This window comes from Ochotona curzoniae, unplaced genomic scaffold (genome assembly GCF_017591425.1).
Source record: "Ochotona curzoniae isolate NIBS_2020 unplaced genomic scaffold, NIBS_Ocur_1.0 contig_2688, whole genome shotgun sequence".
NCBI classification, from domain to species: domain Eukaryota; kingdom Metazoa; phylum Chordata; class Mammalia; order Lagomorpha; family Ochotonidae; genus Ochotona; species Ochotona curzoniae.
In genome coordinates, this window is record NW_024465553.1 from 22673326 (window position 1) to 22689520 (window position 16195).

General features: G+C 33.4%; 1 protein-coding gene across 12 annotated transcripts in view; it reads right to left on the bottom strand.

Annotated features, from left to right (window-relative positions):
• Window positions 1-16195, bottom strand: part of GPHN (gephyrin) — a 276180-nt gene that overhangs the window by 155885 nt on the left and 104100 nt on the right. For all 12 annotated transcript variants that reach the window (XM_040975435.1, XM_040975432.1, XM_040975433.1 and 9 more), the window contains one exon: window positions 5434-5528. In XM_040975435.1, coding sequence (XP_040831369.1) covers window positions 5434-5528 — 95 coding nt within the window. The remainder of the gene's footprint in view (window positions 1-5433; window positions 5529-16195) is intronic.

Below are 16195 nucleotides of genomic sequence, written 5' to 3' on the forward strand. Positions count from 1 at the left end.
CAGATTAAATGCTTTCAACTCAAGATTCAGAAGGGAAAGAACACTGTCTATACCTACAATGCCATGATACACTTAAGTAGCAGATGATGGACTTGTGACTGTTATGAGGTGTATACTATTGTAACAATATGAGGGCAAACAGTGGGGAGGAGGTGGAATGGGGAGGGTGGAAGACAAAATTCCTGAGCCTAGAACTATATCAGAAAAAAATAAAAAAATTTGAATAAGAGTGCAAGGAATGTTCAGAATGTTCGACTTTGAAAATATTAACTGGATGATGTTCTAGGAATTTGTATTTAAAAGTGTGTTTGTCTTATTTACATATTTATTCTCACTACTTTGTTGGCTTCACTTATTATTCTCATTTTGCTTCTTTCAATTGTGGAAGCTGTATACTCTGCACCATTATAATGATTAATAATTTCAACATACATATTGGAAAAAAGTAAAGTCAATCATTTTATATCCTCCTTCTAGAAAATGTATGCTTTTAGAACAAATGACTTGATTAAAATATCCCAATTTGTATATTACTATTTTCATAACCCCAACATATTTCTCCTATACTTGACATCTTATAGCTAATCCCCAAAGTAATAGTAATATCTTAGGTCGGTAAATAGGTTACAATTAATATCCTTTCAAAAGAGACCTTAGAGGGCCTGTGTTGCTTCACTGTAAGTTAAGCCGTGACCTGTAACACCAGCATTTTTTATGAGATCTGTTCAAATTCTGGCTGTTTGATACATGTGACCTTTGGGTCAAGTTCTGGCTGCTCCAGTTTGATCCAACTTCTTCCTCCTACCCTGGGAAAAACAGTGAAAGATGGCTCAAATTTCTGCATCCCTGTCACTCATGTCGGAGACCTGGATGAATTCCTGGCTCCTGTCTTTGTGCTGGTCCAGCCCTGTTGTTGTGACTGTTTGGAGAGTAAACCAGTAGATGAAAGATTTCTCCTACTCTGTCTCTTGTTCTCTTTTTGTAACCCTGGCTTTCACATAAATATATAATAGTTTTAAAAAAATCTGTTACAAAAAATTGCAAATAATGGTAGGTAACAGAAAAAAGTATAGCAAAAATAAATTACCCCCTTTTTAGATAATACACATATCTGAAGACTTCATGTTTTATTTCATAATATAGAAACATAATGGAAAGTCCTAAGTAATTGAAAATGCACAGAATAATTGTGTGTAGCAGAAAGATGGGTTATTAATGAACATAATATCAAATCTTTTTGTAAATAAAAAATTAAATTTTTCCCCAATAACTTAGATATGTATCACTGAAAAAGTGCACATGTGACTTTAGAAAACCTTTTTGGCGTATTTTTTATTCTTATAAAACTAGGTAGTATCATAAATAGTTATTTAATTCATGAAATAAATTAATCACAGAATTGAGAGACATCATTTCTTTATATCACAGAGTATTTATCTCCTTAAAAAACAAATGAAGCATAAATTATAAGTCCAGGAAGAGTATATGCAACTAACTTGTAAGACACTCAATTAGCTATTAGAATAGAAATGCTAAACCTAGTTAAGTAACTTGCCCAAGGATACTGTGCTAGTAAATGCTTGGATATTAACTTAAATACATGACATTAAAGCTGGATTTCTCACATCTTTAGTATTGTCCAAGATGGAAGAAGGTTATTACTGCTTTTCCCAAAGGTTATACATCAAATATAAACAGTGTTATAGAGTACTCACTTCACATTTAAAGTCCACTTGATGAGTCTGAATTGAAATAACAGCAAGTAGATATGGGACTAAAGTCAAACATTAATATACTCTTTTTCTGGAGACAGGAATGGAAATGGGGTCATCAAGAATAAGAAAATTGTGGAAAAATTCTTGGGCAGGGCTTGAAAAGCCAACCCCTTTGGGCATATCTAGCTGTGAACTTGTAGAGAAAATTTAATGAAGTGCAGCAAAGACTTTTAAGACATAAATACCAAATGCACCAATGTTTATAGTTCAGACTATTCCTGAATGGTTCATTTGCTACGCAGATACTAACACTACAGCAAAGGGTGGGCCTACAGAAAACAAGGCACATGGAATCAATCATCTGAAACCAACCAGACTAACTGCTTAAATGAACATGCTTGTCAGAATTCTAACATTTCACTTACAACATAATAGTCCAAATGTGTAGCATACAACAAAAAAATTACTCAACATAGAAAGAATCAGGAAATCAGACTAATTCTTATGAGGGGAAAAAATCAACAAATGTCCAGGTATTGCAGCTATCAGAAGAATAATAAAAGGTCAACACTTTGGGAATAAATGTAAAAGCAGAAGCACTCAGCAGAAAAACAGAAATCATGAAAAGTAGCCCAAATGGATATTTTTAAATTGAAAAAAAAAACCTTAAAACCTTTATTAGAAATACAAGCTTCTCTGGATAGGTGCAAGGGCAGCACAAGGTTTGAAAGAGTGGGCAAAGTCACTGTATTTGGAGAAAATAAGAAAATCACTAAAACAACCTCAAAAATATATAGAAAACAAAACCCTGGAAATATGAACAGAGTCCAAGGAACATGTGGGACATTATGAAAAGATTTAAATTTCATCTCATAAACTCTCCAAGAGCAGAGGAGATTGTGCAGGAAAAAAAAAAAAGTTTGAAAAACCAATTGCCTGAATTGTTCTAGCTTTTGTTAAAATGTAACTTTTAAAATCAAAGCAATTGAAGAAAAATCACACTTCAGGGATCAATAGCAATCTGAAATTCTATTTTGGAAACATGGAGTCAGAATAATGGAGTAAATTTTTTTTTCTTGAAGAAAATTGAATTTAATTCAGAATCGTTAATATGTTGAAAATATCTCTTAGGAATTAGGGTGAGGTAAAGAAGAAAAGGTAAGAATTTTATTAGTATATCTGCCCTAAAGCTACAACTCTCAAATAATAACAATGCAACACAATAATGATCAACATGTGTGACGTATTATAAAGCTTATTATTAGCACTTTATATGGATTAAGTCATTTGATGCAAGAAATCTGGTATTATTAACATCTGCATCATACAGATGAGAAACTAAAACATAAATGATTTTAGGTAGCTAGTAAATGAGTGGACCAGAGTAGAACCCAAACAACATAGGTTCATAATATTTCAAAACTTTCTTGTAAACAAAAACAAATAAAGAAACCTAAGACCAACCTCCTCCCACAAACAAAAACAAAACCAACAAACTCTAAACAATACTACGTTTTCCAAGTAGCTATACACAATTTGAAATGGATGTAACAATTTAAAAACACTATTTAGTGTTGTTCTATGGCATTAGAAACAGAAAAATAAGGTACAAACGTGATCCATTATTTAACCTGTAATAAAATGCTATTAGAAGTAGGATGAAACATTGATTTATCAAGAATAGGCAAAACAATAAAAATCTGAGTACTCAGTATGTGACCAAAGTTGTTTAGGGAGCCAAAGCTGCGAAAATCAGCAAGATAAAGACCCCGAGACCCCATTATTTAGAATTTTTTGCAAGTTAGATAATATGGAATGATACATTCTGTAATGAGAGTATGTACTAAATTGCAAGGAGCATACAAAATACAAGACTGTAGAGAGGAAGGACACATTCAATCATGACTGTTGCTGAAATAATTTTTCAAAAGGTTTTGAGAAGTACAAAAGTATGAACATTCAGAGAAATATTCCATAGATTCATCTCCTATAACTACCATGGACTTCTATTTCTGTTGCAGGATTTGTAAATAAATTTGCAATTATGTCAGTAATGAACAGAAGGAAAAGCTAGAAGGTATTATCATATTGAGTACAGGTATTAATAGTCTAAGCCTTCAGGGATTAATAGCAATCTGAAATTCTAAAGGTGACAGAGTAATTGCAAAATTCTTGAGAATGAGCACCTGTTAGTTATTTTGCCACAAACTCAAAAGCTCAATGCTTGGTAATTTGGATAAAAAAAGGGAAGACATTAAATTCATTAAGAGAACCCATCTTGTAAGGCAAAAAGTGATACTCTACATGAGATCAAGAAAATTATATTCAATTTAAAGACTACCTTAAGAGCTGCAAAGTTAACAGCACTAGTTAAAATGAGGTGCACTTTCTAAGAATCCCCGATACTGAACATGGGGAGTGACAATAAGTACACAATAACGTTCACTGACCTAAAATATCATTACCCATGCATTAACAAGTGGTGAAATTTAATTCCTTCTTGATTTTATTTCATGTATAGCAGAATGAGTATGTTTTGCATTCAAAAATCACTACTTAATTACACAGAAAAAAAAAGGTATCCATTGTAACCCAGGACATTATAGGGTAGTGTCAGTGAGGGTTAAAAAAAGAACAAGAGGAAAGAAATCAACTCGAATTCCTCAAAGACCAGCACAGACTTTTAAATTTAAAATCATTATTATGCTCCTTTATTTATTCTCAATACTGTGGTAATTAAATTTTACAATGTGGCAAATATGCTAGCAAAGAGACTACATAATGAATGAACCATGTACAGTAACTGTGGCTGTGCTTCAAGTGACTGTCAATGATAGGGCATGAAGTTAGTTCAAGTAACAGAGGAAAAACATTATAATTCATATTCCATATGATGACATGGATATCATATTTCCTTCTATTTATTTACTGTTCAGAGCCTGTAATGGCTGTGAATGATTTTGAAATCCGTAAGATTTAAAGGTGCTATGTACTTTTAGTTTCCTCTAGATGCACTATTAGTCAACAGTCATGAAATCCACAGATTTGAAGTTGACACTTTATTTTTAACTGATTTATATTTTAAATCATTTATATACTAAATGGTTTATATTGCCTCTTTTAGGGGACTTCAACCTAAGAATTGCCAAGATAGCAACTAGATGAACAGATGAAGGATGAACATGAAGATCTACACACAAGGCACACTTTTGAATATTCATCATCTAATATATTTAAATAATAGTTTGAATGTATCAAATTTCCAAGGGTTAAGGAATTGGCAACATGATTTAAGCCTTTTTTGACTCCACATTAACATACCTATTTACAAACTGCAGTAAACGTTTCTAATTTGTAACAACAAGGCATTTTAATAAGCTTTATTATATAGCTTTATTAAATTAACATTTAAATATAACCAATGAATATTAGATGATTAAATGCAATCACAAAAATTACATTTAAAAAACTGGACTGTGCTCTGGATTAAGACTAATAACTTTTTATACTCACTGAAGTTTAACAAACATATTCTCATCCCTGTCATAATAACAGAATTTGAAACTGTGGCCAAGATTTAATTACATAGGATACTAAGTTTCTTTTTATGGGCAAATTTCAGTGTGGTGACTAAGGGCCTAAGGGTTTATCACTGAGGTGTACTGAGATTAATGGTACGGAATTCACTTTCTTTGCAACATGTTGGTAGCTTTCTTACCTAGAGAGCATGCCCAGAGGTGTAACATTAAGTGATCCCATCAGCATTGCCAGGGCCATCCCTGGTGCTTCCCGCTCTATCACTTCTTTTGTGGCCTGTAATTAAAGATTAAATAGCAGACTGAGTGAAATTTGCCAAAAAATAAAGGGAGAGTAGTAAAGTTATTTTAAAAAATTATATATCAGGTTTTCTAAAAAGTATACTTTGTAGCTCCCAGACATTTATCTTTTTTTCCAGATTTAGCTCTTTAGGATCACTGAATAAAACCTGAGCACCATGAAAATCCAGAGAATTTTATATTAGTCTAAGTCACAGATCAGAAACATCTGAGAGAAATCTCATCTTGCCTAATAACCTAAATCACAAAAATAAGCCTTAGATTGCTATAATAGCTCAATGGTTTTTTTACACGGTAAGAAATTTAGCTTCCTCCCTTCTCCCTTTTATTTGTCTGTTTCTCTTTTCCTAAAAAAAAAAGCGTATTTGTTTATATAAAATGCAGAGAGAAAGAGAATGTCTTAGAAAAACATTTCCCATATGATGCTTCAGTCCCCAAGTGCCTGCAACAGCTAAGGCTGGGCCAGGTGTAAGCCAGGAGGCAGAAACACGAATGTGTCTTCCACGGTGGGTCGCAGGGATTCAACTACTTTATTCATCACTTGCTACTTCCTAAGATGCATGTTAGAAGGAAGCTGACCTGGGAGCAGACTACACTTGAACCTGGGGACTCTGATACAAGATATGGGAATTCTACTAGGCCAAACACCTACCTGTGCCATTAGTCTTGGAATTAGCCCCTTAAAACCCGATCTCATCTAATTATTCCTATCTCAATGCTTTTATAACATGGATTAAAGGAAATCAAGAAGTCATCAGGTTTTACCATGTAGCATACTAGCTAGAAGAAAATTGTTGTATCACATTTTTCATCTTAACTGATTTCTCAAAGAAGAATTAAAAAGAAGACAGGAAAATACCATTGTCTAAAGGTGAGTCAAATAGTTATATTAGCAAACCTTGGAGATATTCTTAGTTGAATTCTACACCACCACAATAATGTAAGTACCTTAAAGCAACTAACATGAATTCTATGTGTTTCATAGTACATGTAAAGGTTAGGCTTACACTACATTATAGTTTATTAACTGTGTAATTGTATATACAATAAATCAGCGAGCATAATATTTGATTGCCAAAAAATGCTACAATCATCTGAGCCTTTAACCAGTCACAATGTTTTCTTTGTGGAAGGGTCTGACTTGATAGTGATAACTGCTAATTGATCAACTAAATCTGAACTATTTCAAGAATTACATGGAGACACAAGCTTATTTAGGGACAGCAACAATTTTCCACAGTGTGGGGTTGCCATAAAATTTCAATGTTTGAAAAACTCAGTGTTTGCAAAGAGCAATAAATCAAGCTGCAATTTAATGAGGTGTGTCTGAATATTGTAATAAAATGGTTGAGATAGGCTGAAAGTTGGGAGGAAAATATATGATTTAATGAATCCTCAGTTCCATTTATATAAATGAAGAAAATTGAAATAATTATGAGCAATACTGCAATAATGCTTGTGAAATAAAATATTCCAGTAAGTAAGAAAAAGGCAAAAGGAAATAAAAAAAATCAAAAGGAAATCTAGAGAAAAGTTGATACTCCAACATTACATAAGAAGTGGAGTGATATTCCTAAGTGAGAAGGCAATTCTGGATAAAAGTTGAGGACTTGGTGTAGCAGATAAAATATATCAAGTACACATTCGATGCTAATTAACACTGCAAAGATTTATACAATAGACAAGATCAATAGCCCTTTCACTACATCTCAGCGGCTTGATATTTTTAATTTTGTTCATTCAAAAAGTTTTTTTCTTATTAATTTCCTCACTGACCCATAGGTATACACTAGCATTATTTGCTTCAAGAAAGTTTTTGATTTACTTTTTCATTTCTTTAGTGACAGACTGGTCATTCAGTAGCATACTGCTTAACTTCATGTTGTTGTTACAATTTTTTCTTCCTGTTGTTGATTTTGTTTTATGGGGATGGATAGTAACTGTGTGATAGAGACTATCACATGCAGATGTGAAGACACAAGGCAGAATGCATCTCTACTTTCAAATCAAAGATGATTTCCCAAACAAATTGTTAAAATATATCTTGGTAACAGGAGGCTGGATGCTCTGCCATTGTCTATACCTACAATGTCAGGATACACTTAAATAGCAGAATGATAGACTTATGACGGTTTATGAAGGACTATACTATTGTAATGATACAGGGGAAACCAATGAGAAGGAGGAACTTGGGGAGGAGGTAAAGGAAATCTGAGCTGTATAGAACCGTATCATAAAATAATAAGGTAAATAACTTTAATTTAAAAATTAAAGAATTTTAAAATGAATACAAGCTATGGGTTAACCCCTTAATAATGTGAAGACATTTATTTGTAAGATCCAGGAGCATCAACGGGTCTGCCACGTGGGTGGCAGAGGACCAAGCACTGCACAATCTGCTGCTGCTTTCCCTGGCCATCCGAAAGGAGCTGGAATGGAAGTGGAGCAGCCAGGATATGAAACAGTGCCCATCTGAGGTGCCAGGATTGAAGGTAGTGGTTTTATCAGTTGTGGCACAATGGTGGTCGCAGAGATGGAAATTTTTAAATTCTTCAGTTCAGGAATGAACTACTACCATATAAGTTAAAGCTGCAAAACTGAGCTAACACTAAAAGTTTACATGTTACTTTTCAAAATCAATCCATCTGGGATGATTTTCAGATCTCCTGAGAAGAAATGCTTCTATGTCACTGAGAACTTCTTCTTAAGACAGCTTAAAACCTTAAACTCATAAAAATCAAACAAGGGGATTTATAAAATCAACAGTTGACTTTTAATCAGCTTCAGGATTAGTATTTTTTGCATTGTTTTGTTTCCCTACTCATGTGCCAAAAGTTTGTTCCTTTGGCAATGTTACAAGGCAGTGGGATTTGTTTTGTAATTCAAGATTTTATATATGTGAAAGGCAGAGTTACACAAAGAGAGAAGAAAAAGAAGAGGGAATGAGGAGGGGTGAGAGATGAAAGAGGGAGAAAGGAAGGAGGAAAAGGGAAGACAAGAATGAGAAGGAGGGAGGGACAGAGGGAAGGACAGGAAAGGGGAGAGGAAGAGGAGAGAAGGGGAGAGGGAGAGATGGAGAAGGAGAGGGAGGGAGAGAGGGAGAGATGGAGAGAGGGAGGGAGGGGGAGATGGAGAGAGAGGAGAGAGAGAGAAAGAGAAGGAGAGAGCAGGGAGGGGGAGATGGAGAGAGGGAGGGGAGAAGAGGGAGAGAAAGATGGAAAGAGAGGGAGGGGGAAAGGGAGAGAGGGAGAGGGAGGGAAAGAGGAGAGGGAGAGATGGAGGGAGAGAGGGAGAGAGATGGAGGGGGAGAAGGAGAGGGGGAGGGAGAGGGGGAAGGAGAGAGAGGGATGGGGAGAGAGGGAGGGGGAGATTGCGAGCACAAGCACTTCAGGTGCTGGGTCACACCCCATGCCACAGTACCAACAAAGGCCAATGGAATTTTCAAGGGATTCCAACAAGGCAAGATAATTAAGACATTGCTGATCTTATACTCAGAGCATGACTGACCCCCAATAACTGGCATTCTGCCTCACCATATATCTCTTTTTACATGACACTCTCCTTTCTGGTTGTCTCTCAAATATGATGCAAAGTGGGGAGGGTTTCTCAGTAGATGCTGAACAGATTGAGTCACCTAAACTTGGACTTCATAAATGCTAACAGTCTCAGTTACCTTGTTACAGCATTGGAAAACAATAACACAGGGAGTCACACAAAGAATACTAGCACACTTTGTTTAGAGAGAAGGACTGAAATATGGACAGCTGACACAATGTATTTCTTTTAAAATATGATGATTTAGAGAACATTTTCCATTTAAGGAACAAAACGTTTTAGACATTTTTGAAGTACTTATTATTCTAGTCACCAAAGCTGCAGTACTGGATAAGATAAATCCTAAGTATATGACCATTTAAGTATCAAATTACTAAAAAGAATGCTTAAAGAAGATACAGGCCTGTTTTTTCTGTAATTCTAAAACACATCATTGGATTTAATCAAAGCACTGAAGTGTGGTGTACAGGAATGTCTCACTTCATTTTACACAGAGCTAGCTCATTAGACTTTGCTTCTGTGATATTGAATTGAATCAAACAGAACAACTTACTTCTTTGAAGACACTGTTCACTATTTTACACTGTGGTCCTCTTTAGGAGGCCTAATGGGAGCAAATTTCTCCATTATGTCCAATAACTAGGGATGGTGCACGTCTACACTGCCAATTTGTTTTAAAATGTGTTTGTGAATCAAGGTAGCCTTGAGAATAGAGACAAATTTGAGGTTATCTTTCAGTATATTTATACTTCACAGCTAATTTCAGTTCTTTTTTCCATTTCCTACCTATTATATTTATCTTTTAAAAATTTTGTTTTGCTTATACATGAGTAAGTCAAGTTAAATGTTTTTCAGCATATAAGTGAATTTACATGTAGATGACCAGATATATGTATATTTTCTCAATTCACAGCTCTTCATTATGTTCTAAACATACTATTGGAAAGACTGTTATTTTTTCTGAATGTTATTTAGAGAATTTTGCTTATAGATACAAACCTTATGTTTCTTACAACATAAAAGAAAAATATACATTGTAGTGATACCACTGAAAATGTTGGTGCTGATACAGTGACTGAGTTGGTTGGTGGAAGGAAGGAGCCATGCTGCTGGATTAGATACAAACTAATCTTCAATAGTGTACAAATACAATCTTATAATCCCATGGAATACATGCTTGCATCACATTGAAACCATTCTCCTTTTTATGCTGTCTTGCTATGAAATTGCTTGGACTAGAAGAAAGATCATGATGTGTGAAGCTGGCATTCAACCACATAGTTACTGGCCAGAAGAATATGATTTGCACCTGTTGCAATGTCTTCCACAGCGTTCAATACATGCTCAATAAACATTCTCTGAATAAAAGAATAAAAGTCTAAATGACTTAGTGTAGGTTTTGAAACTTGGCTTTACTTAATTGCTCTGTGAATTAAAAGAAAACACTTGGCCTCTCTGAGCTTTAATAAACATATATCTTATAAAAAGGGGAGGAGAACTAACTGATGTAAGTAAGCCATCTAGCGTTAACTCACCATCAACACCTATTAATATTTTCTAATGCTTTCACTTTCCAATTCGATTGGAAACATCCATGTGTACTAGAGCTCAACTCACAATAGCAGATTCTATGTCATTTGAAAACATGAAAATCCAGAAAACAAAGAAAAGAGTTGGTGACAAACACTCAAAGAACAGAAATAGAAAGTAAGTGTCCAAATATACAAGAATTCACAAGGACACAACAGCAAGCAGAATAACAAAATAATAGTGTCCAAATTTATCAGCAAGTAAATCGGATGATAATTGGAAGATGAACAAGATAGTAAGAGATGAATGAAAATACATACTAATCAAAAGTGGAGAGGTACATCTAGAAGGCAAATAGCAAGAGAAGAAAATGTACCTTAGAATAAACCATGAGAAAGATACTAGTATAAACTGAGAAACTCAAACAGAAGAATAGTTTTAAGAATGTAACTTTGTCACTTTCAATACATATGTTACTTATATCTATTAATGAATAGAAAATAAGTATTCATTAACAACAGACTATTCATTACCAATTCCAAAAGAAAGTCTGAAGACATTTTGTAACCAAGATAAAATAGCTTCCCACTTCCTTACACATTATTTTTGTCACCATATTCTCTTTTTTCTCCTTAAGACAGGATAAATACTTTAATTTCTACTTCATTTATCAGCTTTTTCAACTATTCAGGTAAAAAATAATGAGAGTCAGTTAAATTTAGCAATTCTCTCTAAGTATATTTAATTTCTAATACTTGTAACTATGTAAGTTTCAACTGCCTATGAAAGATCACATAATTATGACCTCTTGCTTTAATCACTGCCACTTTAAAAATAATAATAAACTCAGAGAGATCCTTTAAAGATTGCCAAATTACAAAACTAGTGTCCTACTGATTCCATAGCTAGAAATCTTGTTGATGAACTTCAGGACCATTTTTTAAACTCCAATGAAAACTATCCATAAAAAAGTTATTGTTAACAAACATTGACATATAAACAGCTAAATCTCCATGTGCAGATACCATCAATTTTCTTGGGAAATAGTTGTGAAAATTGATTTTGTACAAATATAGTATTCTTACACACCATTTTATTGAGAGAATTTGTGTTGACCCAATGGTCACTTGAGGGTAGATTCAATCAATTTCATTAATAATTCCTAAAGTGCCTCTGCCAATTACATAATCTATCAATGAAATACCAACTAATGGCTACTACTAAATTCCAAATCCATCAAGGTGATCAGAGTACTCCATCAGAGTAATTTTTAAAGTTAGATCTGAAAATTCTTCATTGGAACAGAGTACAGATCTAGCAAAGAGATAAATTTGATAAAAATCAGGTAGTTAAATGTCAGCAACAATTTTCCTATTCATTGAAGACCAAACATATTACTTTTATCCTACATTTCCAAAATGGGCTGAAATCAACTAATAATTCCAAGGTTGCTTCTAGAAGCATTATGTGGTATAGAGAAACTATTTTAAAAAGTATTTCCTTTCCCTTGGCACTTCAAATGAAGGATAAAGCTTACATACATGGGAAACTTCCATGTATATGAAAACAGCACCCATTATAGTCATAAATCCATTCCTTTCTTTTAAACCAAGATGAAATTCCTGGCTTCAACCTGGCTCACATCTGGCCACGGAGGTCATTTTCACAGTAAACCAGTAATTAGAAACTCTTTCTGTTTTTCTGACTTACAAAACAAAATACAATCAAATAAAAATAGAAAAAGGAAAAGAAAAAAGAAAACCCACCCAAAACAAACATCCTCTCAACAAAAGTTAGTATGAAGATACACAGGGAGAAACAAGAATATGCCCCGGAGATCTAACATACAACATGGTACCTGAAGCTCACAGCACTGTATCGTATCCTGAAACTTGGTAAGGGGACACATATCAAGCAGTCTCATAGCAAGATGATATGTCAATCTGATTGTGGTAACCATTTCTTAATATAGACACACTGATATAGCGAACGTGCAACAATTTTTGTTTTTTTCATACTTTCATACTTCAATAAAGCTGGTAAATAATGAAATATGAGGTTGAAACATAATCTAATTTGACCTGGTTTTGAAAGGATGCTACATGGTAAGTAAGGTAAATAATGAAGTCTCTTTTTTCAGCCACTGTGGGGTATTTTTCCTTTAATGTGGTTATTAGTGATAAATTATATACAGAAACATGATGGCTGTCATAAAAAATCTGTATTTTGGACTTTGACTATATTATTGCTTATATAATTTATTCAGTTTACTTAAAACAGTGCACATTTTTGGTATTCATATAACATTCATACAACTTTAGGCTTTGTTTAAATCTTAATTGAGAATACAATAAGCAAAACCCTACTCCAGAGTGTAAGTACTATTTGCAAATGGCTCAGTGCCTAATGATTTCATAAAGTCTAAATCTTTGTGCTTTTGCCCCAAGATATAACAATTTTCACTGAAAACATGTAATTATCACATCAAATTTTCATTTCTACAAAACTGCATTCTTACTAAAATAGGCAGTGTGATAAAATGAGAGGAACAGGAAATAGATGAGGTAAGCAAGTGCAGTAAAAATTGCTTTAGAAAGACAAAAAAGCAAAAATACCTCATTTGAATTATAACAATAATAAGGTGTTACATTTTGTCAAATCATACCACCACTATAATGTTAAAACTGGGCCCAACTGAAAAACAGGAAAATTTGTATAGTGCTCCCACAAATGAAAGATAATTCACTATTTTCATTGCCTTGAGTACAATGCTTCCCAAAAGTAAATCCAGTATTTCCATCACCTTAGAAAATTCTAAGGTGAGAGAAAAACATATATGCAAACATATATATGTGGAGGCTATGAATCAAATACTTTGAATGAACTACTTAGCTTTCTACTTGTTTTCTCATCGAAATATTGATTTTAGTGCTAGTAATATTTCATTTTGTGATCAGGCTTTTTAGTCTTCCTCTGCAACCTAGAAATCTACTCATTTTCATTTTTTTAATATATTATATGACTATAGCTTTTGTTCTGATGCTGTCTAAAATTAATCTCTCAAATTTCTATTTGTAAAAAGAGAGCAATGGTATTTGGCACTCTTTTTATAAGACTAACCTATACCAGCACAAAGCATTTTTAATAATTAAAAATGTCACAGCAGTTGTAATGCTATTATGCTAATTTTAAACATCACATAAACTTAAAATGCACTGTAAAAGTTCTTATTTCTCCTTTCTCCTTTTTGTGGAGATAAAATAATATAATATTTAGTCATATAATCCAATAATGGAGTAGCTGTTCATATCAGGAGTTTTTATTTATGGTGGCTTTCTTGAAAAGCAACTATAGTTATTCTCTATTTAAACAAGTAATATTCCTGTCTTACTTGCTATGCAGAATAAAAATGTATTATTTATCTTTTCGTAAGTGAAATAATAGAGGTAACAATACGTTTTTTGTACTGGTATTAAATTTGATAGAACATATATATAAATACTCAGAAGTTATCCTTAGAATGCAATATGTCACCAACAATTTCAAAAAGTTAATGATTTATCAAGCAGTAGCAGTTTTGGAGACACCCATTACAGGACTACGGCTCTGGATACTACTGTAAACCAAGTAATAAGGAGACCACAAATAATATGAGGAGCTTAAAAATATTTCATGAAGAAAAACAATTAAAGGTATCTGTCAAATTTAAGTCCAGTGGGAATCGGTAGCCTAAAGCTAGCTGAAAACATACAAGCAAGTGTATCTCTTTCTTCCTGTCTTTCTGCATGCTACATAGGTAAGTACAAAACATTTTTCAAAAAGAGGTTTCATAATGATCATTGTAATTAACCATTATTATACTAGAAAAATTTACTTGTTAGAAGTCTATGTAAATATGATAAAAATGAGTTCTAGTTTAAGAGAAATATAAAAGAATAAATTGATTATTAATGAAAGTGAAGTCTAATCCAGATAAAAGGCCATCTTCACTTTACTGGGATATAAATATCTTAACTACATACTTAAAAATATGGTTTTTATGTTGAACATACTTTATCATGCTTAAAACTTTTTACTTATACTTTACTTTTAATTCTTAAAAGAATAATTTATTATTACTAATACTTTAATTTGAAAGGCAGAGTTAAAGAGACTGAAGCAGAGAGGGAAAGATCTTCCATCTGTTGATTCACTCTTCAAATGGCTGCAACAGCTGCAGCTGTGCTGGTCAGAAGGCAGGAGCTTCTTCTGGGTCTCGCACAAGGGTGCACACGCTCAAGGATCTGGAACACCCTCTGCTACTTTCCCAGGGCATCAGCAGGAACTGGACTGGACCTCAAGCAGCTGGGACTTGAAACTAGTGCTTGAAGCATGGCACCACAGAGGATTGGCCTGCTATGCCATGGTGCATGCATCTCTACCATGAATTTTTATCAGAAAAAAATACACTGACTTTTCCATTTTTTAAAGCAAATATATGATCAAATAATTTCTAATCATTGGCTAAAATTATACAAATAGGATTAAAGGATGTCTAAAAATTAGTATGCTTGAATTCTTAACATAAATCCTATTTGGAAAAGCTGTGTATGTTAAAAACATTTGATGATATATCAGTTTTTACCTATGTTATTTTAATCTTTGTATATATACATAATATATGATTTGGTCTATAGTTCCCTTGCTCTATTTTTTTAACTTCAGGTATTGGCTTACATTACCTCTACAGGTGTTGAGATTGTTTTTAAAAACCCTTTGTTAATGTGTAATTTAAACAACAGAGGAATTACTTGCTACTTAACAGAGGATTACTGTTTTTAAAAGTGATGTTATTGCCTGGTGACCATCAAGAAATTTCTGATTTACTATCTTATTTTCTTTAGGGATGCATATACAAACAAAATTAAAACTGTAATCTCCTTAACAATCAGATTCCACTTGAGAAAACTTTTCTGTTACTCACACAGCTAAATATTTTAACCCTTGCTTTCCTTTTTCAACTCTTGGCTTTAACTGAACTAATACTGGAATCTTGAGACAAAGAATGATACCATACAATTAAAATTAAAGCAGATATTTAGGCAGTGTTACTGAATTTTAACCTATGCACACACACTGTTATCCAGCTCCTTTTAGATTTTTGATAATGATTTTTATTAGTTTTTACAGTTTTAATTAATTAAATCATATTGTTTCTCCAAGCTGAAACATTAAAGCTAGTGATTTTGAATTCAACTTTAACTACTAGCACTGAATTCTAATAGTTTTCTTTAATGCAATCATTTTGTACTTCAGTAACATATTTTGAAGGATGACTACAGAAACTGACCTCTGCACCTTCCACAGACAGTAGTCCGGGATGGCGATCCAGAGATCATATGGCCTTTTGGACTCACATTCCACATGCCCTTCTTTAGGTTCTCAGCATCTGAGAGCTGAAGTTTTCCAATGACTTCTTGGTTGATGTTATGTAGCAAAGTTTATTTCCATTCAACTCATTTTTTGTCTGTTTCCAAAGTGATATTTCCAAAATGCACGTCTCCTTATATTCTTCCCTGA